The 27,899-nt window shown below is 38.7% G+C and overlaps 1 protein-coding gene across 3 annotated transcripts in view; it reads left to right on the top strand.

Annotated features, from left to right (window-relative positions):
* Positions 1-27,899, top strand: part of ZFYVE28 (zinc finger FYVE-type containing 28) — a 143,785-nt gene that overhangs the window by 86,307 nt on the left and 29,579 nt on the right. For all 3 annotated transcript variants that reach the window (XM_072336303.1, XM_072336302.1, XM_072336301.1), the window contains exons 3-8: positions 4,835-4,972; positions 7,305-7,507; positions 9,187-9,276; positions 10,190-10,279; positions 12,591-12,692; positions 17,801-19,162. In XM_072336303.1, the coding sequence (XP_072192404.1) occupies positions 4,835-4,972; positions 7,305-7,507; positions 9,187-9,276; positions 10,190-10,279; positions 12,591-12,692; positions 17,801-19,162 (1,985 nt within the window). The remainder of the gene's footprint in view (positions 1-4,834; positions 4,973-7,304; positions 7,508-9,186; positions 9,277-10,189; positions 10,280-12,590; positions 12,693-17,800; positions 19,163-27,899) is intronic.

Genomic DNA, 27,899 nt, shown 5'->3' with positions numbered 1-27,899 from the left:
TTACTGAGAGCTATATTTGGATGGGCAGCATGAAAAGAGGGAAATTAATTCCACAATTAGGTCTTTGTGTTAAAGGCAGACTCTCGGAGCAGATTTAAGCTAAATATAAATGTAATCCATTGGAAGGACGCATGCTGGCTTAGTGGAAATGTTGTTTTAGTCTGGAAATAAATAAATAAATGTTGATTAGAAGAAAAAAAAAAAGGTTGCTGTGATCAAATACCTGCATCTTCTCCTGTTTGAAAATTGGTGCCCATCTTCACCAGCTCCGAATGCATCAATCACTCCACTTGGAGATGCAGTTCTTCAGTGTATGCATAATAAATTGGAGCACGTAAAGGAGATAAAAATCAACATTTCTGTTAATAAACCCATGCTATTTGGAGTGTGCTGTGCCCTCATAAGGATATTCCATCAAGGCAGTTTGGGAAGAGAAGCTTTGCTGCAGTTCAACAGACTGCAGCAATTGTTGCTACTGGGGTAGAGAGATACAGTATTGCTAGAGATCCAATCTGTCTTTCAGTTGTGGTGCATTCTGTAAGCGTTTTATACTGTGCTGAGTGAAGTTAGCTACTGCACAAACTAGAGAAAAGTCTGAAGTTACTTTTAGAATGGGGAACATCTTGAAGTAAGCAGTGAGAAATAATTACAAAGCTTTGCACTGTTGAAGTGATCTGCAACTTAACGTCAAGCCAGAAAAAGAAGCAGGAACTTTGAAGGACATATTCCAATGAAGATGCTAACAAGCACTGTCTGTTGAGCTCATGGTAATATTATCAGACTGTGTTACCGTGGCTAGATACTACGATAATTCAAATAATGGAGAACAAAGAGGTACTTAGCCACACAGGAAACTACTTCCCTCTTGTAGAGGATCTCAAGAAAATTATATTAAATTTAATAGCATGGAGGGGCAGCACAGATTTTATCAAGGATAAGTATGGAAGGTTAGATAAGTCTGCCTTTCATTGACAGAAGCATACCTTTTAGACCATAGCTAAGATGCAGTTATTAGCTCTTCTTTTTGTACCTGTCCAAAGGCTAATGCAGTGGTTACTGTTGGCTTTTTGCTCTGATTATTGAGTATATGGCCAATTATTGCTAGGCCAAAAATAAACCAACTTTTTCATCTCTACCGCGGCTAACTGCATTCACCGTCCCTCTGCTGCTCATTATGTTTCCTATCAGAATAAATATAAACAAATGTTCTTCGTTACAGGAAGCACCCAGTTCTGTTTTCCAGGAAATGCAGAACTTGGAAGAAATCCCAAAAGCTGAACTGGCCATTGTGCTGCTGGAAAGCCTAGAGAGAGCAGCCGAAACAGAAGTGCTCATCCCTGTATGCAAATGACCCAGCAGATAACAGATAAAGCCACCAAAGGATACATTAACATCCGGAGGCTTTTATGTAGAAAGATGGATCAAGTGAAAGATTTACGACTTCAATTCCAACTAATTGATTTCTGTTGCTTAAATTAGAGCAAAACCTCCATGCTGCCATGTATCTGAACCCATTCATTCGCTTACAAAGCAGAATGCTGTAATTAACTAAATTGAATGTTTCTTGAAGCTCTTACAAAGAAAAGACTAATTTGCTTACAATGCATTGGCTAGTCTGTCTAAATTGGCTGGCATTCTTCCAGTTTCAAAGCAGCTGAGATTTGAAATCATTACAGTAGCAAGCGTTCTAAATTTCCTATTTAGATTTCTCTGCTCTGGGTGTCCTAAGAAGGCGGAATGGAATAGGGAAGGAATCTGATGGAGAATTGTATTTGTTTTTTTCTTCCTGTAGTAGGATAAAATAAACACTAGGGAGAGAGAGAATGTGTGAAACTACACATCTCGAAACAGCAAAAACAGTTTACTTCATAGGATTGTCTCAACACCTACGCACTATGTATTGAAGTTCTATCAAATACCATTTTCTTAGTCTTCCATTATCACCAATAGATTAGGAAGGGAAAGGTGCTCATCTCTTTGAAGCCAGGTAACTCTTGAAAAAAAGCCTGCTACTATTTAATGGTTGAGTGATTCATCTTCAGTAAAAAGTGTGTATTGCATTAAAGCTCTTATTGCCAATGGTTTAACTTAGTAGTGCTATGCAAATAACAGATAAGTCGTAGTTTTGGTTTTGCTTCTTTTTTCTTTCTTAAACCTTTTGTGGAAATGTGGCATATATGGAGACGTGATGACAGATCTTGGGTGGTGTTTTAGAGCAGAAGCATCTGTCAACTCTAGGAATACCTGAAGAAACGGAACAAATATCAAATGCCATTTACATGGTAAACAAGTGATGTACTGAAGAACAGGTGGAAACTTCTTTGTAAAAATACAGTTATCTTTATTGCACGTTACTGCTTTCCATTACATCTGATCTGTGCATTAAGGTACAAAATTTCATGATGTCTGTAATTCGTTCCTTAGATGATTTAGTTGGAAACTTTGTTTTTGTTTTTGTTTTTTTTCAAATATTAAAAAAAGAAAAAACACACAGGTATGAGGCCTGCACTCCATCTGCATAAAGTTGTCTTGATGTATTGGGAATATTAAGTAAGAATGTAGTTGATTATGAAATGTCTGTCCTGCTACTGTAAAATAAGGTAGCGTTTGAAAAGGAGCACGTTAACGTTAAATAATCATTTAAACAAGCAATCTGGAAAGGCTTTTCAATATGGACCTCACGATCCTCTTCTGTGCAGCTTCTTCGAATACAAGAAATGGGAAATTGTACTTTCTCATATTCAAGTTTGGTGCCATGTAAAATCAGCTGGAATATCATGTCCTAACCTAAAATTGAACTGGATGATTTAAACTGGTACAAATCAGATTCAAATGCAGTTCTTTTCTGAGTTCCCTGCTCTAATAAATGTTATTACATTTTCTGCAGCTTTTGTAAAAAAAAATCCATCTGGTAGGGTTACTTTTAATACTGAATTGATACAGAGACTAAATAGATCTTTGCAAACTTATACCAATACCCCGGAAACAGAAATCTAGCTTTTTTTGTACTGATGTGCCAACTTCTGTTGCTCTGGTGCCAATACTGGAGCTCCATACAAAGCACCTGCACTTGCAATAAATCAGTTGTAACTGATTTAAAGTACATCATGTTTGACTTTTGACTTTCTCCATTTATAAGATGTAATCCTCAGTTCTATTCTTTGCTCTGTTACTTTGAGAAGGGAAATGAATGGTTTAGGAGCTGATTTCCTTATGAGACCTACATCCAAAATATTTTATTGTCCCATCTAGATCTTGCCTGTATGATGATGTGGGGAGAGCACTACCTAGAAGGAATTCAGAAACTGCATTTCTGCTGACCCATTTAGCTACATCTGTTTTATATAGAACTGAGGAGGAAGAGAAGGGATGATGGAAAATAGGAACTGGCCATTAGTCTCCATTTGTCACCCTGACACTACCTATGAATTTGCATGTAGTTCATTCCGATTTACCCAGAGGGTGGCAGGTGGAGGCAGGCTGCAGCCCCTTCAGCAAGTGACCAAGAGTGCCAGTGCCGAGCCTGGTGTGGGCATCTTCATACAACAGCCTGGGCTGAAAGGGATCCTGAAGAATCGCTGAGCCCAACTCCTGTCTCCATACAGGACCACCTCAAATCCCCAAACCGTGTGTCTGTGGGCGTTGACCAAATGCCCACCAGAATTACAGAGTATTATTTTTTTCCTTAAAAGTAGGTTTTGTTTTTTCTCAGTGGGGAATGTACAAAAGAGGCAGCTTTATATAAAATTCCTGTCCTCTGTTATTTAAGTGCAGAGAAAGATACAGCAGCAAAGTGCACTCTCAAAGCAATTCTGCCTGTTAAACAGTTCTATACGTGGCAGATTTGTTTTTATTTGTTTGAAAAGTATTTTAAGTAGAATGTGAATTCTGTAAATAGTGCAAAAAGCCTGAGACAAACAAAGCGTCTTTGTAATGAAAGCACTCGGCCTTCCCTGTGCGCTGATTCTACCTTTATTATGGTAATTAAATTCCTTGCAGTACCCAGAAGGGTTGTGTGAAAATTATCTTCTCAAGTAAATGAATACAGATTATTCTCTGCATATCAAGAAGCTGGTTAGAGCACTTTGTTCTTTGTCCTGCTCCAGAGGTAGGTCAGAGCCATTACTAAGCACTTTCTAATTAGTGCTGTGGTCCTCACATCCTCCCAGGTGGTCTGGGAGGCACAGAGGTGTGCCAGCTTTTTACCCACTGGGGACTAGACTTGGCGAAACCTCCTTGTCTCTGTTTCTGGGGCAAACTCAAGTCTACTCAACCCTGACTATCACAACATAAGTCAATTTCTTATGGCTCCGGGGCACTCTGTAGGGCATGCTTTTCAGGAAGAATGGAACGTGTGTCACTGGGGCTGCTGAGAGGAAATGAAAGAAATCTAATTTACTTCTGGCTGATTTACCAGTATCTTGCAGGTAGATAGCCGGAGGTATTAAGAAGTTCTTTAAGTCCTTCCTCCTTATCAGAAGTCCTGCTAAAGCATTCAAAGTTAAGTGAAGTGAGTCTGAGAAACAATCAGAAAACAATAAAAAACTCAATTCCTACCCTTCCTTTGGGTGGTCCTGCATGGAGCTGAGCTCCGTGATCGTTGTAAGTTCCTTCCATCTCAGGGTATTCTGTGATTCTACAGTTCCTTCCAAGCAATATTCTGCTTTTCTTCACCATAGGGGATGCTCTGTGTGCATGTGTGTGGTGACCTTATGGGATGCATATTGCGTTTTCTACCTTGCTTACTTGGAGTCTCACTAATAAGTTCCATTGAAAATTAGAAAAGAAAACTGGGATTTCTTTGGAGCAATTTATGTGTTGTCTTTTTCTTCAGGATAATGTTTTGAACATCATAAACCAAATCATGGATGAATGCATTCCTCACGAACGGGCCAATCGAGATTTTTGTGTTAAGTTTCCAGAAGAAATACGCCATGACAACCTTGCAGGCCAGCTTTGGTTTGGAGCAGAAGTAAGTCTCTTGTATTTCTTTTACTTGGGGTTAATGGGCAGATTTTTGCTGTATAAAGCTTGCAGTTGGTGTTTAACATTTACTCTCAGACTTCTTTGAAGATGGTCCGTTTAGTTACAGAGTGAAGGAAACAGATGTTTGAGAGCTTGCTGTGGATGCACAGTGGAAGGGGATTCTTTCACTATGGCTTTTGTATGTGTATTAAAAATGCACTGCTGACATTTCTTGCACTTCATGTACTCATTCTACATGTATGCAGAAAATATGACGGATTCTGTGTAAAACATTGAACATTTCCTTCTCTTACCTGGTTTCTCTCAAAGACCTACTTCCACAGCATCCCATAGGAGCAAGGGGTTTTACAGTGAATAGTCCACAATTATATTAATAAAGGGAAGCCTGAAGAATTAGAAAGAAGGATGTGGTATGTAAGGTGCTTATTCATTAATACTGGTATCTATTAACTAAAACAATTACTATGACATCTTTAAGGTAAATTTACCGTCTTCAGGTCTGCTAGCCCTGAGGTGACTTAAAGCACAGTGCATTTGTTAAGGTGGAGGGGAAGTAGCCAAGGCATCTCAGAGCTTAACAGCACCTTATGTTATTTTCAGCTTTGCATCTTTTCTACCTGAAGCAATCCCTCAGCTCCTGCTGTTAACCATTTTTTTTTCTCTATCAGTGCCTCCTTTCCTTTTATAGTGTGTGATCTATCTCAGCAGAACCTGTCTTGTTGTGTCCAATATATCTCTAGGTGTTCTGTTTCTGAAGATTTCTTTAGCAGTTGTTAATTGTGGGCTCCTTTGGGTTAGGGTTGTCCTGGGCAGAATTTACAGAAGGAATTTGCAGTATCAGTGCTTTATAATCCTGTGCTCAGCAGTGAAAGCAGCAGTTTTTCTTCATGTTAAGATGTGACCTTACCAACAATCATCCAGATGGCACTCAGCTCAGTTTTAAAACGCTGAGGATGTCTGCTACGTTGACTTAGTAGCCCTTCCTTGATAGTTAGAGAGAATAAGATGGGGGTAATTCCTTATAAAACCTTTCACAGAATCACAGAATGGTGCAGGTTGGAAGTTACCTCAAGGACAATCAGGCCCCAGCTCCCTCCCACTGCAGGCATGACCACCTTTCATACTGAATCCCTGTGAATCCCGTTATCTTTTAGTCTTCTAAGGGACTAGCTCACTGGGACTGCAGAAACAAACAGGAAAAATCTCGATGAAGGTAGTAACTTCTCTTTGTGAGTGCATGGAGGAAAATGCTTGTGGGAACCACTGAGATTGCCACTATCTTAGGGGAAAAAAGCTTCCTCCCAAAGCTCATACTTGTAATCTTTCCATTTTGAACTTTCATTGTGGTCTGAGCTGTGCAGTTGGTTTTGGAGATGTAATGTATGCAGTGCTGAAGTTATACTTAGCACTCGTGTCCTGTTAGTGTTGAGACTTTCAGTCAACACAACTATACACAATATACAATAGGCTGAGTGCCTATTGGCAGGTAAGAGTTATCTTGTCTTGCTTTGGCTTAAAAGAAGTAACAACACAATTGGTTCTGAGTACCCATAAAGCACAAATGTGACTGCTGGGACTGCACCTCATCCATCCAGAGCTGCAGAAATGGTCCTTCCATGGAGTGCATGGAGAGACTAAAGCAAGCCTCTATGTTTCCAGTTAGGGAAATACTTCCGTTAACACACCTTGGAGAACTTATGTCTGTACTTCTTGTCTTTTAATCTCTCTTCTAACCTATCTGTAGGGGAACAAAGCCAAGAGCAAATGGTATTAAATAACTTATTCTTAGTAGTGTGATTTTTGTTACTGAGGGAAAAAAAGAAAGTTTTGTTAATATGTTGTATACATTCAACAGCTCTGAGCTGGTCAGAGGAAGGAATCTCTTAAGCAGAATTTCTTTCCTTTTTGTAAGGACAGATCTGTTTTACAAACTGAAGCAGTGCAGCCTGAATTTAAGCAGTCCATTGATCATATTTTATTTGCGTTCGTGTCCCTTTTCAGCAAGCAATCTGTGCACATACCAAGTTTACATTCTACTACAGGCTTCCTTGTTAGTCAGAGAAGAGCTTTCTGTAAGTTCATCTGCTGTTCTTCCTCTCACTCACGTATCTCCTTGACTGAACTGCTTCCTGACCCTTTGGGTGAGGTCTTAGGACTCTAGGCATATCAGTTTTAAATCTTTGAGTTATTTAATAGATAGCAACAAATGAGGCTAAGTCCTGCCCTGGGTCAAAGTATCAAATATCTCATCTTCTGCTTTTGTTAACATAAAATTAACTTTACAAAAAACATTTTCCTCTCTCAATGTGTTTTCATAGTGTTTGGCTGCTGGTTCGATTATAATGAATCGGGAAATTGAGAGTATGGCGATGAGACCATTGGCCAAGGATCTGACCCGCAGCCTAGAGGAAGTGAGAAACATCATACGTGACCAGGCCTTACGGGATTTGAACCTCTACACTGAAAAAATGAAAGATTCGCTCAAGCATTTTGATGTCCTTTTTGCTGAATTTGAATTAAGGTAACTGATCCGAAGTAAATGCATTGAGATTGTTTCCCTGGCTGCTTTCACTGTTGCTTGCCTTTTATTTTTTGGAAGCTGGCTGTTTTGTTCTGTTTTCTTTTTCTGAATTCTTCAGTAATGTGTTATATTGTTAGATTTTTCTCTTCCACTGTAGCAATAATAGAGAATTAAATAGCTATTTAGCAATCAGCATTTGCTCTCTGGAAGTCAACTGTAATCTTCCGTTTGCATAGTGGCATATGGCATTTGAGGGAGGTTATCCAAAACACAAAAGGAAGCCATAAATCTCTTCCCATAATGTTTTCTTTGTCAGAGGAGAGGTGACAAATAAGAGACATCAAAAATATATTTATGATAACAAACAGTCCAGAGATTATGAGATTTTGATCCCTCTCATGCTTAGGGATAAAAGTGGGATGTACGCTGAATTTAAGAAGGCGAATTGAAATCTGATGAAGGAAATGCTTTTACACATGAGCCATAATTAAAGTCAAGATTGTATTGATTTAGAAGCTTGTGATAGAATTATGGCTTGAAGGTTTATGGCAAAACTAAAAATAATTGCTTCTGGGGTGAGAAAAATAACTCCTTATTGGGTTAAAGATCCTATTGATTGAGTCTTGTATTGTGCTGCATTATTTAAGACAGCTTCCTGCATGTATCCTAGAAGTACGAGATGCTGGAATAGTTAGAGACAAAATCCTGGGCGAATATAGATGTGGATCTAATATAATACAGCAGTTCCTGCCTTTAACAGAACAGTTTTTCTTATAATTGGATACCATTTAATTTTTTCTTAGGAATAGTCCCCAGAATGTCCTGTTTTCTTTTACTGTTTGTTCTTCCTCAGTGTTTGTAAACTCTTTTATTTTACTCAGAGAATTATAAATATGCTGTTATATTGGAAATCATTGAAATCACTGATTGAAAACATTTTCTAAGCGTGAATTCCATACATACACAAGCGACAATCAGTAGCTGATTCTGGACGATGCCTGCTCAGTTTGTGACCTGTTCAAACCTGTGTACATACAGCAGTTTTATTTGCCATTGTTTTCTGAAACAACTTTTTTCTTTCCTACGTTACATGTAGTCCTCAAATGACTTCGGATAATATGACAGAAAACCATTTCCTTCTGCTGATGTTTCTTGACTTGTCCATTAGGACTTCTGCATGTGATTCCACATAGAAATGAGGCCAACTTTTTAAGTCTCCTAAATTATGTCTCTGCTGACTAAATGAATTTCGCTAATACAATTTCAACTGAAACCTTTTTAGATAAAATATGTTTTTGTTTTGTTTTGTTTTGTTTTGTTTTGTTTCTCTCCATGAAATGCAGCATCAACTCTTCTACTGTCAAGATGTGGTAATAAAGATCTTTGTAGGACCTGCCTCCCTGTGCCATGGAGTATGCAGTTCCAGCTGTGTGATGTGCATAATTATATGTATAAATTACTTCTGAGTTCTATTACCTCAGTGTGCAATAAGTAAATCAGCTGCATTTCATATAGCTTCTTACCCTGTGCAGGTTTTGTAGTGAGTGCTCCCAAATATAAAATGGCTTAGGAAATGTTATATTTCTACAGTGATTTGGCCTAGGTTTGTAAATAAATATAGTCTGAATTGGTAAATCGTGTAAAGAAGTTGTACACTGACTGTTTTGTAATCTTCATAGTTATGTGTCGGCTATGGTACCTGTGAAGTCTCCAAAAGAATATTATGTACAGCAAGAAGTAATCGTACTATTTTGTGAAACTGTGGAAAGGTAAGCAATTCAATTAATTGCTAGATTTTCATTTCAAAGCTTTATAGCACTGCTGCATTCGGCTTTCAATCTAAACCTTTGTAGAAATACCCTACCAGTATCCTTTAAGAGGAGTCATAAAAGAATCAGCTAAATGCTTTCCTAGCAAGTATCCAACTACAGACGTAAAAAGTATTTTGCATGCTTGCCAGGTACAGATGTTTTCTTTTGGTTGTACAATGAAAGGTAATCTTCTTGTGATATTTTTAGTGTGGCTATTTGTAGACATGTAAACAAAGACCATTTAATTGGGCTAAATCTGTTTAAGACATCAACAGTTAATGATAATTCAGTCAAGAATATGTGGGGAGATTATTCAACTCATCTATGAAACTCCTGTGATTTACATGAAGATTCTTGAAAACCCTATGAAGACTGGAGCCTAGCAGCTACTCATATGGTGTGGTTAAGATTTGATCAAGGAGTTGAGTACAGAGTACACTTTCACAGTCTGTAGATGGCACCCAGTTTTAGGCATACTTTATCTGTTGCAGTATATAACTTCTTTTAGTTGCGTTTGTAAGCTTAGTGTGTTTTGACCTAAAAGATTTTAGCACATTTTAATTGAAATGAAAAGAAATACTTCCTGTTTTTTTAGAAACATTTTGCTTGCAAACCCATAACCACCAGTATTTTCCAGTAACAAGTGAAAACAGTCATAAAATAGTGAATAAGAAGGGGTAAGAACTATTTTGGTTTTGGATAACCTTAAGAGCTTTAAATGTTGAAATATTTTTTTTCTTATATTATCTTCTACAATGGAGACTGCAACACTCAGTCGGGTTTACTTCACATTATTTTCAGGTATTTTTTCTTGTTGAAATGGTTTCTCTGAGTCTAAGCTCTTAATAAATCAATTTATTCTTCTGCTTAGAGCCTTAAGGCTTGGATACCTCACTCAAGATATGATTGATGACTATGAACCAGCTTTAATGTTTACTATTCCAAGATTAGCCATTGTATGGTAAGTAATTCTGTTGACTATTTTGCTCCACTTCTGTTCACTTACAAAATGATTTCAAATTTAGAAAACTCGGCTCAGAATTTTGACATACTTTCTTTCACCTGAGTTTTGTTGCATTTTCTTACAGAAAAAGAGGATTATTATTTAAGAAGAGTCACTGCCAGTTTATTGTAGAAGGTCAAGAGCAAAAAGAAAGAGGAGGTGGGCTATAGGAAGCAGGGTTCTAGAACTACTGGTTGGTCATCCTCCAGAAAGAAAATAGTAATTGAGTGATGAACCACGACCATCAGAATGTAGGATGTCGTACTGTCAAAAAAAGATCTTTTTGAAAGCAGATATTCTGTCACTCAAAAATAATGTAGCTTAAGGACACAAATTCTGTAAAACAAACATACTTATTAGATATTGTGTATTTTTCTTAATTAGTCAAGATCTGATAGAAACTGTCATAACAAGTTGAGTGCATTGTGAACATTGAGTCTGTTTAAATCTCTTGCAAGGAAAGTATTAGTAAGTATGAACTGTTGTATGAATTCATACCCTGTATTGACCATCCCAGCAACTGAATTAAAAGAGATTTTTTGCTTCTCACAGTTTTTTCAGGATTGATCAGGCCAAATGCATTTTTCCTAATGAGTGTTCCCAATTTAATAAGACAGCAGTTCATGTGGAGTAAAGCCTGTACATTTAAAATATTTTACCACTGGGAATGTTTTAAAGTTAGCTAATAAAAGCAGTGTAGGAGTAGTATAGTAGTGGTAGGGAAATAAGAACCCCCAAATCCTGAGTGTAGTATTCTTCTGGAATTCAGCATTTTTTATTTCATTCCGCAGTACGACTAGTTTCAAGCTTTGATTCAGAATTCTTTCAAAGGTACCAAATAGAGATCTTTTCACAATCATTCTTGGTAGCGCTGTAGCCCTTTTCTATTTCATATATTTTCTTATTTCTTCTTTGAATTAAGCTCTAAAGAAGGTGAAGTGAACGTAGGAACTGATGAAAGAATGATGTTTTGTCTGCTTGAAGTTCAGCAGAAGCAGTCTCTAGCTTCTGCTCAGAAAGAAGTGACATTCAGGCAGAACGTTACTACATGAGTCAGTGATAACTGTGTTGTTTTGTGTCAGTCTCCTTGTTGAAGCTCATAAAGCTTAAAATAAAAATAAAAAAGCATGTATCCTTGGTAACAGGATGATTTAAGGTACACACACACACACACACAGAACGTGCAAAAGAAGCAAATGGCTTCTTGCTCTCCCCTCCCTGCTCCTGCCCTCAGAGCACCAGCCCCCAGAAGGAGATTCATCAAGTTCAGTAGTCAGATTTCTTGAACTTTCTGTTACCTTGACAACTCTGAATTTTTTGATGGCCATCTTCCAGCCTGATGGGAGACTACAGTACTATCCTGGTACCAGGGCATGAGCCAGACTCTAAGTTTATAAACAGAAGACAAAGAGTAGTATTTGTCAGATGGTAAACAGAGTCGAAGTGGTCCTTATTTTCTTTTCTTTTCTTTTAATTTTTTAAAAGTACTTCAGTGGGATTTGTATTACTTATGGTGAGAGCATTGCTGCTGTATCTTAGAAAGCTTTAGCTGGCTGTGCAAGGTGCTCACTGGTGAGCAGAAGACACCAAGACCTGAAAAGATAGGAAAGTTGGGCAGGGAGGAACCTGATGAGATTTAAGAAGAGCAAGTGTAGAGTCTTGCACCTGGGGGGGAACAACCTCATGTGTCAGTACAGGTTAGGGGATGACCTGCCGGAGAGGAGCCCTGTGGAGAAGGACCTGGAGGTCCTGGTAGACAACAGATTGGACATGAACCAAAAGTGTGCCCTGGTGGCCAAGAAGTATTCTGGAATGCATTAAAAAGAGTGTTCCCAGCAGGTCAAGGGAGGTTATGCTCCCCCCTTCTTGGCCTTGGTGAGGCCACATTTAGACTACTGTGTCCAGTTCTGCACTCCCCAGTTCAAAAAAGGTTGGGATCTCCTAGAAGGTTTTTTATTCATTAATTTATTTTTTTCTGGTTCACCTACAACAGTGAATTAAAATTGTGTACTTTCTCTCGGGCTTCTGTTGCTCTTTCTCCCATGCGTTAGAGAAGCATCGATTGGAGGGAAGAGGATCTTTCTCCTGCTGCTTTAAGTAACTTTTAATTCTAATAGAGGTGAATAAGACAAGATAACAGTATGAAAATTCAGTAACTTGAATATAGTTCTAATATTTATGTATGGTTTCGTTTTTGATTCCTCAGCCAGCAGTTTCTCTGTGTGATTAAATGTTCATTTTTGTCTATTTGTGCATGTCTGAACTGCAGTGGCCTTGTAGTCTACTCCGAGGGACCACTGAACTTGGACCACAAGCCAGAAGATATGTCTGAACTCTTCAGACCTTTTCACACACTGTTAAGAAAAATAAGGCAAGTAACAAACAGTGGTTGCAACTGCTGCTTTTCTGCAGCGAAAATCAGTAAAATAGTATGCATAAATCACTGCAGAAGTGTTTGTTTGCTAAATGAACACTAAGATAGATGCTTCTCTCACCTGCCTTGTGTACCCATGAAGTATCGAACTTGTTTTTCAGTTACCAGGATTTTTCTGAACATTTCCTCTCCTTGCTATTTTCTTCTCCCTGAATATCACTTTACTACATTTCACGTTTTCCCTGTGTTGGGCTGATGCCTGAAATATTAAAGTTGCAGTTTATTTTGGGAGATCCTGTTTCTAATTAGCGTCAATGTTTCTGTTTAACGAGACTTAATATATTTTCTCTGTATGTTATGATGTAATGCTCAGGTCATTCTTAATCTAATGGAAGTGACTATAAATTTTCATATTTTGGATCTGTTTTTTCAGGATGTGTCATTTTATATGTACCTCTTTTCACAGTGTTCCAGCCTTGGTAACCATTGGAGAAGTGTTTTTTTTGGCTTTATTCAAGTATAAAGGGCATTAAAATAGTAGCCTGTAAAGCAGCGTGTTCTCTCAACCCATGGACCCTGCTATTTTCTTATAATTCGTATTTGTATATCAACTGCAAATTTTATTTCCATGGTTCTTGAGTTACCGTGGTAGTTTTTCTTTCCCATGTCCAACTTTCACTTCTATGCCTCCGTTTTTGTCTGTCATGATAGTGGTTTGATGTAAGAAGAATTTTCATGGGGACTGCACTTCTTTAGATCGATCTCCTAGTGAGGAACCTATTTCTGAAGTTAGTTTTTATAAATATTCGCATCACTCGCTGGCTAAAGCCAAAAGTATTTAAAAACAAATACATTTCTTAAGATCCATACTTTGTTCTTACTCCTTACAATGAGGAAAATGAAAATCGGTGAAGCCAGCTTATTGCTTAGCCCGTTTGATTTTCAGTTACTCTGGGCTTTATTCATGGGTTGAAAAGACACGAGTAACATCCTTGTCCGTTCAGTATCTATAAATTTCATTGCATGCTTTCAAAAATGAAACGACTCTTTTAGGTTCAATTTTGGAAGAAGGGATTCTGATGTTGTGCGTGTATAATTTATTATTTCAAATGGCCATTAAGAAATGTGATTTTGGTGTTCTTGTCAACTCTTTGCAAAATGCTTTTGGTGAGGTAGTATTTATTAGGACACTGGAAAAGAATTAAGCAAGCTAAGGTACAGTATGAATTTTTTTTTCAGTGGCAGTCTCTGGTTTGAAGGAATCATAGCCATAGAATCACATAGATTCTTAGAGTGGCTTGAGTTGAAAGAGGCCTCCAAAATCATTTTGTTCCAATTTTCTTGCTGTCAGGGGGAGCTGTCAAAGAACTCATCCCAAAAAACTTGATTACTTGAAAGAATTGAGCATTAGAAAAAGTCCTTAGTGATACTTTTGAGTGAAAAATACATTGTATGAAAATAAGGAAGAATGTAATACAGAAAAGAGGGCAGTTCATTTGGAATCATAGGATGGCTTGAGTTGGAAGGGACCTCAAGGACCGTCAAGTTCCAACCCCCCTGATGCAGGTAGGGTTGCCAACCACTAGATTAAGTACTAGGTCAAATTGCCCAAGGCCTTAAACATCTCCAGGGCTATGGGGTACCTGCAACCTCTCTGGGCAGCCTCTTCCAGCACCTTACCAGTCTCTCAGTAAAAATTTCCCCAGCATCTAATCTAGATTTCCCCTCCTTTAGTTTAAAACCATAACCCCTTCTCCTATGATTATCTGCCCTTGTAAAAAGTTGATTTCCCTCATGTTTATAAACTCCCTTTATATATTGAAAGCCCTTCTCTGAACCCTCTCCAAAAGCTCCACATCTTTGCTCTCCTAGGGGCCCCAGGCCTATATGCAGTACTGCAGATGGGGCCTCACAGGAGCAGAATAGATGGGGACAATCACCTCCTTCACACTACTGGTCATCCTTCTGCTGTAACCTAGGTTACCATTGCCCTTCCATGCTGTAAGCACAAGAATAATGAAATCTAGATAGTTTAGGCACTTCTAAAGTGGTCTTCTTGTTCTTTTGTTGCTACAGATTTTTTAACTCATTAACTTGCAATCCCTGCTCACTGGCAGCATCCACAGAACCCTACAAGGGAAGATGGGATGAGATATTTCAACACACCTCCAGCAAAAAGGGAGCGTTATTTTCCAGAATCTTTCTCTAGTCTCCGTCAACAGTAGTTAAGACATGAAATATAAATCTAGTTGTCTTCTGCGAAATATTTTCATTTTACATTGCAGTTGTCTGGTGTTTGAATATAGAACATCTTACTGCAGAATATGGTGGCATCCCAATAAACTTCTCCATACAGCTCAATGTGCTGTAACCTTTAACCAAATTTCTCACCATTATATCCAAATATACAGCTGAGAACTTTAACGTTGTATTATCCAAAAACAAGTCTGTTGTTAAAGGCAGTAAGTGCTTTATTTACGTACCGGTCAATAGATGTTTGTCTCAGCCAATTTTTTGTGGCTGTCAGCACTGAAAACAGTAGAGATTGTTATTTGTGGAGACCCTCTGAGCAGAAGTATTAAGGGGTTTTGTTTAGGTTTGATGAAGCTGAGCAGTATATGGTCAGTCTGAATATTTTCACGTGTGCAAGGTCCTTGTGTTGATTTTGATTTTAGACATAAAAAATCAGCATTCTGTTTTATCTATCTACCAGTACGTATGTAGTAGGGTCTATACTATATGTTTGACATTTGAACCATTTCTGCCAAACCACTTTAATCAGCCTTAGAAGTACACCAAACGTATGATCTGGTATATACATATATATTTAATTTAGATGCCCATGGCTGAACATTCTTGGGATAAAATATTACCTATGCTGTATGTGTATTTGTGGCTGCTAGGTGGTGATTTTTGGAGGTTAGCAAATCAGGTATTTTGCAGTACTCCTAAGATCTACCCTCTTTTCTGAGCCCCCTGCCTGCCTGGTGCTTGGTTCTGGACCTCTTACAGCTGATGGCAGGGTCCCTGTGGGTTGCAGTGGTGTGCAGTCAAGCAGACTGAAGATTAAATGGTGCAGAATCAGGGACCCTACCATTTTACATACACTGAAATCTTTCCGTGTGCACTAGAAATCAAATGTAGTCTACCTGCTGTCAGTGTGCTAAAGAGTACAGGGGGGCAGGTTGTGAAACACACACAGTGACTCGGGGAAAATGTGTTAGTTTTTCCATTATTTTTTTATGATCAGAGGGCTGGAGCACCTCTCCTATGAGGAAAGGTTGAGGGAACTGGGCTTGTTTAGCTTAGAGAAGAGAAGGCTCCAGGGAAACCTCATTGCAGCCTTCCAGTACTTGAAGGGAGCATATAAACAGGAGGGGGAACGCCTGTTTACAAGGGTGGACAGTGATAGGACAAGGGGGAATGGTCTTAAACTGAGTCAGGGGAAGTTTAGGTCAGATATTAGGAGGAAGTTTTCACACAGAGGGTGGTGACAGACTGGAACAGGTTGCCCAGGGAGGTTGTGGATGCCCCATCCCTGGAGGCACTCAAGGCCAGGCTGGATGTGGCTCTGGGCAGCCTGGTCCTGGATCATTGCGGTCCTTTTCAACCCAGGCCAGTTGATGATTCTGTGATTCCAAGATGGTTGTGTTTAAAATTTGGAGCTGATTTCAAGACTTTTATGGTAAGAGAGCACTGTGATGTTTGTTATTTATCAGTGTCACTTTCTCAGTGGTGCTGTGTTGAAGCTGATCTGCTGGTGCTGCTGTGCTGAGCCTGGCTTAGTGCAGCAGAAGCAGGAGGATGCAAATTGCATTTCCATACCTCCATCATGTCTCCCAGTGACAACCCCATAAATGGAGAGCTGTTTGTGTTCTGTTCAGTGTATGGACTGAGTCATAGGCTGGCAATTGTAATAATGATGCTGCCTTCTGAAAACAGCATAAAGTGACAGTCAGAACAGGAGCAGAGTCCATGAAGGAGGCAGATGTATGAGATCCCTGCACCTGGGTTGGGTGGCCCTGTCCTCTGCTCATCTGGCCGTCCTTGAGTGGACATATGGCCTCAATCTTTGAAGAAGTAATTTCTGCATCCTGGATATTGGCAGTAAAATACATTTATTGTTTTTGCAGTACATAGAGTAGATGTTACTACCGGCTTGTAATAGGCACAGTACATTTTAAGACCTTGTCTCACTGCTGAAGCCACTGTAAGAAAAATGTTCCTTGTATTTTCAAGGTTAGATTGCTTTGCTGTGATACCATGCTAATAAAAGGAGGTGAAACCCAACATGCACTTTTCTTAATTTGCTGTTTCCTGAAGCCTCAGTGAAAAGCACCAGAGCTGTCAGGATAGACTGCAGAAACCCTCATTACATTTGTCTTGTGAGTAATGAAAGCAGAGGGAGAATTCTTTTCATATGAGCACAGTACTTGCCTGGATCTACTGGCGAGTTAGAGATGCTTCAACAGAAAGGAAATGAACCGTGGAAGTAGGTTCAGTTTAATTAAACTTTATGCTTTGACAATGATATCTGCCATTTAGTTTTAAACTTCCAGTAGTGAGATTTACTATTTATTTTTGTGTAGTGGTTAACATTAATTCTGTTCCCGGTAGAAGATGTTTTAAATATATAGGCATTTTAAACATGCTTTGTTCCTAATGTTGTCAATGAATCTTTCTTATTTACTATACAGTGTGTAACTTCTCATTTACTATTTAGTGACAGTTGTTAATCAGAAGTTTGTCATCTTGCAAGGAAACCTGTATTTAAATTAACACAGTGAGTGTAGGGTTTTTTTTATGCAGGAAACTGAAGGAGAAGATCCATTTTTCTTTGATTTATTTTGGGGCTTCCTTGCAAGGATATAAATAATTTGCCACCCTGTATTTGCTTGAGTGTTCTCAAATTCAGGCACCAGCAGTCCCACGTGTTCTGAACACGAATGCAAAATGCTCCGTGAGTGATGCAGCTGAAAGCACTCTGTGCTCCCAAGTTCACTTTCTGGATTTCAGTACTGACAGTAAAAACCTTTTTAAATTGTGTACTGTCGGTGCCTCCTGTGATTGCAATAGCAGTGTCACATGTATTTCTTTGTTTTTAGGGATCTACTTCAGACATTAACTGAGGATGAACTGCACACGCTGGAGCGTAACCTTTGCATCTCTCAAGATGTGGATTTTCCTGTCAGAACGGATCCTGAAGTTCCCTCTGTCATTGCACCAGGCATAACTGCGACTTTGCCAGCAACGGAGCTCTCTGCAAAAGCTGAGAACACAGAGGCTGAGCTGGCTTGTTCAATGCAATATGATGAACAGGAGCTGGAACAGCTGAATAGGATGGTACACAGAGTTGGAGATGAAATGTCTTCTCTGCTTTCCCCTCCAAGCATTTGTCAGTCTCCAGCTCACAGACCTAGCCTTAGAAATAGTTCCAGTGCAGAAGCTTCACCGACTAGACACCATCTTGACAATTTAACTGATGAAGAGGACAGAGTGTTTTTTATGGATGACCTAGATGGAGCGGGAGAGGCTCTTGCTGGGTTGGATTCAGTAAGTGATACGTTTGCTTGGGTGAATAACCCTTGTCATAATTCAAAGCAGAACCTGCAATATAGAGACGCTCTGCTGTACGAGAACGTTCAGCAAACAGAGGAAACTTTGCTCTTAAAAGACGCAGAAAGCGATGTAAGCAATAATAACAATATTGAAGACAACAAACAGATGTCTGGCATCTCAGTTCAGAATTCATGCAGCTGTTTAGAAGGTCCGGATTCACAGTTATACCTCAATGGTTGGGATGCTTATGCTGATGATGCAGAAATGGCGGAAATGATAGCTCACAGGACAGGGGGAATGAAAATATCTGCTACTGTGATATTCAATCCTAAATCTCCCTCTAGCTCAGAGTCCCCAGTAACACCCGAAGCAGCTATTAATTGTGTTCCTGGATCTGCTAATCCATTAGCAAATGAGGAGGAGGATGAATCTCATAAACTCAGTATAGCTGCCACAAACTGTCTAATTAATTCCTGTGTGTGTTGTGGCAGCTGTGAAGACAGCAGGGAGGAGAGTGTGGAAGGTTTAAAGACTAAACATTCTGCAGGAGGCGTTGTAAATGCTTCGTACACATTAGTGAAGTCTAAGGAAATGGACCATGTAGATAACCTGGACAATTCAGTCCCTGCACAGGAAACGTTAAAACCCGAAACGTCTGCTTTATTAGCAGAAAGAGACTTTGGCAGAGAAGAGCAAAATCTGCCTGTCTCCTCTAAGTGCCTGGCACATTCCTCAGGTTCACAGGTAGGAGCGGAAAATGGCTCTCAAGGAGAAGCGGAAAGCGCCTCAAGTCAGCAGAAAAGGTGGGAGAAGAGAAAACAACTGTGTGAGAGAAAAGTGGAGAATAGCGAAGATGCTGGTAGTGAAAGGACAGCAAAGGAAGACACAAAGTCAAGATCTAGTTCAAGGTAAGACCAACTTGGTGGTTTGGTAGTAAGATCTGCATATAATTAAATCCTTCTAGCCTTGTTCTTTAGCGATCTGTGTGTAATAGTTGATGATTTAAAGTAAATTTGTGTTGAAGGATTAAGTTTTTAATACATAATGCAAGTTATTTTTTGATAGTTTTTATCAGCTTTTTTTAGAAAACAAATAGAGAACAGCTGAGTTGGAAACCAAGTAAACTAATTTTCCCATTTTAATGTAACAAAAGATGTACTGCCATCATACGTTACCTGGATGACTGTATTTGTTGCATTCTGCTGTTTTGCAGGAATAAGTGTCTAGCAGATACTAAAAAGTTAAATTCTGCATCACTGCAGGGGATTAAATTGTGATTTAAATACATCCCAATTCTTAACTTCATTTAAGGAAACAGGGCTTATCTGATCAAGTTGCCTGTGGGTATGAGTGGATTTGTGAATACGTTTGTTGAAGGAACTTAACAGTATGCAGACACAGCGTTTAAACTTTACTGCACCATTTCAACTCAAACTGGTAAAAGAATAGAGGTCCTTGATTAATGCTCAGTGCATTTTGTTAAATTGAGGAACTTTATAACACCGAGAGACCATAGTAACTGTGAAAGAAAGAGCAGTGCTTCAACTCAGGTTTGATGAGTTGTTGGGATCCTACATACAATTGTAGAAAGCCAAACCTTTTTTTTTTGCTGTTTTGTTTTTATACATATTTTTTGTTACTCTTTAGAGAATAACTTGTTTGTTAATGAATAATATCCTCAGTATCCCTGGAACACTAATATCACAAAGCAGAGGGAAGAAATGAAATAAGTTACTGTTGTCTTCCTTATATCTGTGATAATTTTCCTTCTTCATGCCTTGCTTTGTCAGCAGTGCAGAGGATGTAAGGTGCAGGATTTCTCTCTTATTGTATGTGTACAGAGTTCAGGACAGTTTGAACCATGAAGCATTAACACAGTATAAAGGCTGCAGAAATAATCATTTAATAATGTTCCAATTGAATTGTGAAATATTTTGCTAGCTGTGGAAATGGAATTAAGAGTTCTTTGGGCCAGAGCTGATTCCTCTTACAGGTACAATACAACTTAGCATGCTTAAAACTCAACTTCTGAAAAGAAAACATTGCTTTCCTCATTATTCCGAATGTTTGCGATATCAGACTTTGCAACTATGATCACAAATAGGGCCTCATAACTGAAATACCATGTGTTATTTTAAGAAGTAATTGAGAAATCCCCTTGACTTTTAGTGATTTTATGGCACTTCAAGTAGAATACAGTTGCATGCTTAATTAGTGTCCTGATAAATTATGAATCTATTAGAAAACTCAATTTGTGTAATAATTCTTTTTCCTTGGGTAAGATATTAAGTGAAATTTGTGAGGGCAATTCTGTAAAAGATGGTAACAATATCGATCAGCTTCTTTGTAGCCTCTCATGGTTTGTGTGTGCAACAACTTCTTTTCCAAGTCCTCCTGCTGTCTGTGCCCTTTGGGACTTTGTAGACCTCAGTCATGCTCTCCTGATATGGTCTGTCTTTGAGGTTGGGGAAATCACAGCCTGCTTGATCATTCTTTCTAGTGAAGTTGTCTCATAACTGTAATCTTTCTTTTTGTCTTCTCCTAAACCTTTTTCCATTATATTGTTTCCTTTTAGAGATCAGGGAATCAGAACTACATTTGCTCAAGATATGGGCAAACCATGAATTTGTGCAGTGACCTCATCATTTTCTAAGGTTTTTCCAGTGATTCCTAATATTTGACATTGGATTTTTTTGGCTTATTGCTGAGTGATGAGCTAATGGTTTTTGCAGTTGTGTGCCAGCTCCCAAAATCCCACTTGTGAACTTGGAGACCATCCATCTTAGTGAAGCTTAAGTTCTTCTCCCAGTGTTTATCAGTTGAAGCTCCTGCCCTTTTATTACCAGGTCTTTATGATCCTGTCCTGTTCCTCAGTCTGCCCTTGTTCGAGTGCTCTTCAGATCTGCTTGCTCTCCCCATTTCTGCAGGACATAATATGAAAACAAAACCGCCTAGATGACCTCCTGCTCTTTTGAGAAGTGCTCATTTAACAGCTCCTCCCACCTTATGGCCGAGAATTATTTATCCATTTGGGGACCTCTTATACTGTAGACCCTTAACTACGGTTTGTGTTTTCACCATTGCCTCTTTCACAGTTCCTTTATTGATTACAGCTCATTCTCTCTTCATTATGGAGACTGGAATGCCTCTATTAGTAGTTGTTAAGCAGCATTCCATTTCGCCAGAAGTGGGGAAATGAAATGAAAGGCGTTTTGATGGTAGATTGTTGCTTCTTTACTGAAAACTACTCTGATGTAACCCCTTCAGTGTATTCTGTGGGAAATGGGGGTGCTGGGGGGTCTATCAAGGGCATTAGCTTAAAAAATTGTGTGCATGTGTAGCTCCTTAGTTTTCAAATACATGTATGCCTATTTATATACTGGGTTCTTGCCTCTGAATCACTAGTCGTGTTATCAGGAAGAGAGAGAAAACACAACTTTGTGGACCTTTTCTTACTTATGATGCCTGAGTGGTGACTAATCACTGCTTTCCAATGGTATTTTTAATTTGGAAGATTGTGTTAGACTGCTGTGACTGCTCCCTGTGCAGGGTTGTGAATGCCAACTTAACCAAAGGGGGAAATGTTTGAGACAGAGGATAACTCTCAGAATGATGGACCCATTAGCTAGAACAATAAGCAAGCTAATATACATGGAATAGCCGCAGGGCATGCTCGTTCATCACACTGATAAATGTATTTACTTTCTAGTTACTGTAACTCAGAAACTAGGAAAAGAAAATTTTCTTTCCCTTGTCTGAATCAGGCAGCTATCAAATGTGTACGCTGTGACATAAACTGCTTCCTTTACTAAATCTGTTCTTATTCAGCACAATATGACATTATTAGTATAATTTCAATGATCCTGTCAGGTTTACTATAATTAATCCTTTAAGTCTGAAACGCCTTGTGTTCCTTGATCTAGCATCAATGTTTGGTGCAGTTTAAGGTAAAGATTAAACACTCTTCTGCTTAAGATCCAGGCAGTGGCGTGTCTTTACTTCTTTGGGTCCTCTGCTCCATTATTGGTCTGCACAAAGAACACAGTTTTTGGCAGCAGGATTAATGCTATACAAATATGAGAGGCACTGGCAAAAATGTCATCGGTATCTGGTGTGCTGCAGGTTTTTAAATGCTCATTCTGCCAGCATTTTCTCCCTCCTTTTTCTGACAGAAGAATGTACAGGGACGGAGTATTGTCTTTATTTTGTCTTTATTTTGTCTTTATTTTGGTGTTTTGGAAGTTTCTGGCTTTCTGTTTATTTTTTTTTTCAGCATTGATTTGTCCTTATCAAACTTCTGTTACATCTACAGATACAATAGGAAGTCATACTGACGTGCTGTGGTGGCGTGGTTGTGCATCCGGCTTAAACATTTGGTTCTGTGGCATATTCAGTTTTCTATGTACTGATCCATAACAATTTGTACATAAAAGATTCCTAAACACAGTTCCTCTCCTTTCCTCTGTATGTCTGTTACATCTAACTTAAATCATACTTTTTTTTTTTGCCATTTTCTGTGACCTTAACATTATCTGATGAGCGTACTGCTTGTAATGAAGCCTTTTACAGTGCAGCTGAGGCTTGGCAAATAGAACTGAGATTGGTGTTGAGAAGAACATCCTATCTGCATTCGTTCTGCAAGTTCTAAGTGTATCCATTGGCTGCAAGATACTGACACTGTTCACATTTCTTTGGGAAGGCTTAACAAATAGCATAGTTTTGCCATATGCTTTTGCAGTGTAAGGAGGAAGAATGAGACATCCTCCTCCAGAAGAGCACGTTTTGCCATTTACTGACCTGTATTATAATTCTTCAACAAGATTAAGAATTTAATTTTCTCCTTCTTGAGATTCAAGATGTCCCATTACTTATCTTTGCACTTCTGTAGTCTAAAAGCTGTAAAACTAGAATGTATTTAACGTATTTACTTCCTCAGCACATTAGAATGGCTTCGTGAAAAGTTGAACACTTGTTTTATGCGGTAGGATTTCTGGTTTTGGTGTTTTGTTCACTCTAGCAACATATGACGTGCTCACATTTTCATTAGGCAAACTTTTAAGATACTTCAGACATTCCATCACTATTAATGGATGGAAAGCAATTATTTGGATCTGGAGGCTGGCTAGCATTTACTTCAAAAAAAAAGTGATAGTAATGATTTAACAATACTTTTTAGCTTGTCTTCTTTGTAGCATTTGATTTTGTAAGTGGCTCCTCTATCAAAACTAGATTGATATAGCAATACAGAATAATTCGATTAAGCGTAATATATTCTTGTCTTCCCTATAATATTCCTATCACAGGAAGACTTAAGAAGATTGTGCCCACCTTCATGTGACCATTTGGCTCTTCCAGAAAAATTAATGGACAGCTGTGCTTGTTCACAAAAGCAAAAGCACGTCTGCTTAGCCGGCTTGTATTGATTAGTCTTTTATGTAGCTGTTCAGGAGTAAGAATTTCTCATCAGCAAGAATGAAATAGTAGCTGATTGGGGAAAACATACCAGCCTTCTGATTGCAAAACTTTTCTTAAGCAGTCTTTTATCTGCCTGTTGATTGAAATTCCTTTGTTCCTCTTCTGGTATTCTGTTTCTTCACTATGTAACTGTATATTCATGAAACTGGAAAAGTTCAGATGTAATACAAATAAGTTCTTTCAATCCCTCCTGCTCTGATTTATTTCTTTTCTTAACAATACAAGTCTGAAATTAAAAGTGACAATGTGTGACCTTGTCTGTTCAACAGGGAACAGATTCCATGTGGTATCTGATAACATAACTGCTGTTGTGAAGCATTAGCATACAAATAAAAGGTGTCAGTGTTGTAGGGCAGCTTTCTTCTTAGTAGATCCATATATCAAAATGCAGCATCAGGGAACTGTATTAATTGACAACATACATATTCCCAAAATGAATTTGTGTGTCTAGTTGGTAAAACAATGTTTTAGAAATCACTTTTCTGAGTGGGTTTGGTATTGCTGACACGAGGCGTTAGGGTAAGCTCTCATGTAGTGTGAGACCAAAAAGAGAAGTGCTAATTAACTAACGTAGTGTGGAATATAATTGTAACTCAAGTAATAAGGTGCATGAGGAAGGCGTTCAGTGAGATGACATGAGGTATAATTGAACTTCTGGGAGGCTAGAAGCATATTCCAGTAGAAAAGAGAACATAAACCAGGACAAAAGTAGCTTTGATTTATTATATTTTTTATACTTATTATATTTATATTTTATTATATTTTTTTAAGCTTACCATAGTTGCAAAAAATTCCAAAGATCAGCTGTAAGTATGTAGTTTGGTCCATGAAAAGAGATGGCCACATCACCCCAAGGTCCTTCGTTCTGTTGCCTCAGATCTTTATTCTGTCTTTATCAGTGCTGAATAACTTGAATTTGGTGAGTCTGGGTGGTGGTTTTATGCCATCCTAGAATGTAATTTTAAAGTCATCACAACAGGCATTTAAGGCCTCCCAAATGAAACAGAATTTTGCCACTTTACATAATTGGAACACAGCCTGACGAATCCTGTGAGCACAGAGGTCCAATGCAACCTGGCACTGAGCTCATGTGAGTGTGAGATGCCATGAAGTTCAGCTCACACATGGACTGGTGTGGGAAGGAAGGAGAAGCTGCCCTGTGGGACTGCAGGCTGCCACAGAACCTGTCTGTATGCACACACGTGTCCCTTCCTATAATTGTGCTAATGCACACATGCACCTTGCTAGCACCGGCTGTAACAGCAGGCATGAGTTGGGAAAAACAGGTCAATTCACATCAGTACCTACAGTGTCAGGCAGGCACTAATGAGAAGAAGAGTGTGTGGAGGGGTGTCCTGAATCTGTGCATACTGAGAAATGAAAATGTAGTGAATATGTCAGGAATCTGTTCTTAAAAAGTTATTTCATGTAGTCCTGAGAAAGGTGTGAAGCAGACTTCTCATTATTCCATTTCCATTTCTTCGTACTGAATAAACACAGAATATCTGGCTCTGAAGCACTCCACTGTGGATATCAAATAGAAATAAATATAAATAATAAATATTATTTTCTGGTAGAAAAAATCAATCTCTAGTGGTACAAATAAGCACGAAAAATAATTGCGGAGTGTAATTATCTAAATGGTGAAGGTTTTTGTACAAGAAACTGAGCTGTGTGAACCAGGTTTGTGTAAAGCATCTCCAAACGTTACCAGGTGGTTGCTGACAGCTGGGTGAGATCAGCGGGTGACTCCACCTGGCCAGGCTCCTACACCGAGTAAGAGATAAAGCAGAGGAAAACCAGGGCTTTATGAGACAGTGGCAATCAGCTTTAAGACTTAAAAATAGATGGGTAGTGGGACTGAAGGGAAAAAATTATGCTAGCTGTTACAGCCAACAGTGAGTTATAGGTGACTCAGACATCCATGCGAGTGAAAGCAAAAGTACTGCTAACATTTCTGATAATGTGAACCATTCTTGTGCTATTCAGTTCTGAGGTTCCTCCTCATGCTTATCCGCCGTCAGGTCCCAATCCATTGCGTTCCAGCCCTCTGTATCATTTTGCCTTCTGGATTGGACCATCCCATCCAAAAAGTCAGCTGGGGATTGAAGGTGATATTGTTCTTGGGACAGAGTTGCTAAAACCTCTTAGCAGAGAGATGATACTGAGGGTGGTGCTGCTTTGTTTTACTTATCCCTTAGCCTGAAGCATTTAGTTCACAGAAACACATCTTGGTCTCATACACAAGAAAAGTGCTGGAATGTTGGTTTTGAAGTAAAATTTTTAAAAATTCAAATTCTTTAAAAACAAAGTAAAATAAGAAAAATCACACAGAACCTATGAAAGTGAATTGAATTTAGGTTCTTAAATCGTCTCATGATCTTGTTTTGTGTACTGCTGGTAACAGATATTTGCTCTGGATTTCAAACATATCGGGCAGAGCTTAACAGAAAGCACTCAAAGATAAATAATAAACCTTTCTTTTCTCAGAAGTACCTCTGCCTCAGTCAGCAGGGAGGATTGCTGGACTACAAAAAAAGTGGAAATAATGGGGAGTTGAGAGAACAGGAGATGCTGAGTTTGCTAGTCATTTTCTCGTGTTGTTGTTTAAAGATTACTTTATTCTGAATGATACACTCCATCTTTGCAAGACAGCTTCTCCTGCTCAATCATGCTGTGAAATCACATTCTAATGTAGGGTTTTTTTTACATCCGTTGCTGCCATAAAACAGATAGCAAAAGTACATTCTAGTAGCGTGACCATATTGTAAGATTGGATGCCTAAGGTGATGAGGTATAAAAGTGAAAGCCTTTATTTAAATGCATGCATCTCTTCATAATGAGCAGAATTAGCAAGGGAAATTATATGAAATGAATAAAAGTTTTGTTCAAGTCTGATAAATTATTTTCCAATTGCAACTGTTCTGCTTTTAACCAAAGCATGTTATACTTGGAATTTGTTCTCAAATTGGCAATCAGAAATGAAGTACACGAAGGGGTCCGTTTTGCAAGCGATTAGTGGGAGGCATGCAAACAAATCCTATTATTCCATAGAGGGATTAGAGCACATACCTTCCATACGCTGCTTTGAAGAATTCCTTTTAAGCATTCTTCTAGTCTTCTAGCTGCAAAAACAGCTACAACAGTAAATGTGGTAGAAGAAAAGAATTTGGAATGTAGCTGGTTTGAATGTGTAGCCCACATGCTCCTACAGTTCAGTCAAGCCTAAGAAATCTAATAGTTGTGGAGGAGGAGCAAGGTAAAAGAATTGTGAGCTATTCAATTCTTTCTTTTAACGACCGATATTTCTTACGTTTCGGCATTTTCCAAATATTTCTTTTGACTGAATTTTTGAGTGCAGCAGCCTTGGCTGATTCTTCTGCACTGTCTAGAGCTGACACAGCTTTGATACATTTGCTCAAGATCACATATTTTCTCATCTCACATAATTTAATTTTCTTGGTGCAGTTTTCAGTAGCTGAGCACTAAGTTGTTATTGAAACAAAAAATCGGTCTTTCCAAGACCAGTTATGAAACAACATTTAACCTCCTAATCCCAGTTTCTGTTTATAAAGTGGCATGAGATCTGAAGCAATGTACTGTTTAAAGGCTTTTCATTAGCCCAGAGACCACAGAAGCAGTTGTATACCATTAACTTAAGTTATTTGTGTTCTTTGACTTAGTAGCTGGTGGATTTCCATTAATGAAGTTTCCATGAATGAAGTTTCCATGATTTGTCGTGGGACTTCTGCTTCGTGCTCATCTGGTTGATGTAGGACCACAGGTTAGAGATGAACACATAGCAAGTCCTCATCTCCTTTACTAAGTGTAAGCTGTCTGCTTTCTCATGGACTTTTCCCTTCCTGTTCTCACTCTGTGGAAAACTTGACCAAACTTGTGGTATTACAGAAGTTCTTGGATCTTATTGATGAAGATGGTCTTACCTTGAAGCGTACAGTGTTGTTATGGACCTCCAGTGATGTTATGCCTTTGTTATAAGATTAAAACAGTGTGGGCTCACTGTTCTGTCTATGCCCTATGAAAATGCAAGATCCTCGGTTCTGTCCTGAATGATTGAACTGTGTGTCATAAATTAAACTGAGGATTTTTATAAGATGCGTGCTCACCAGATTTGCCATATTGCCTGCCCCTTTGGGAAGAACCCAAGGT

The sequence above is a fragment of the Excalfactoria chinensis genome, chromosome 4, assembly GCF_039878825.1.
Source record: "Excalfactoria chinensis isolate bCotChi1 chromosome 4, bCotChi1.hap2, whole genome shotgun sequence".
Lineage (NCBI taxonomy): Eukaryota > Metazoa > Chordata > Aves > Galliformes > Phasianidae > Excalfactoria > Excalfactoria chinensis.
The sequence above is the reverse complement of the archived record's forward strand: the minus strand, read 5'-3'. Positions and strand labels throughout refer to the sequence as shown.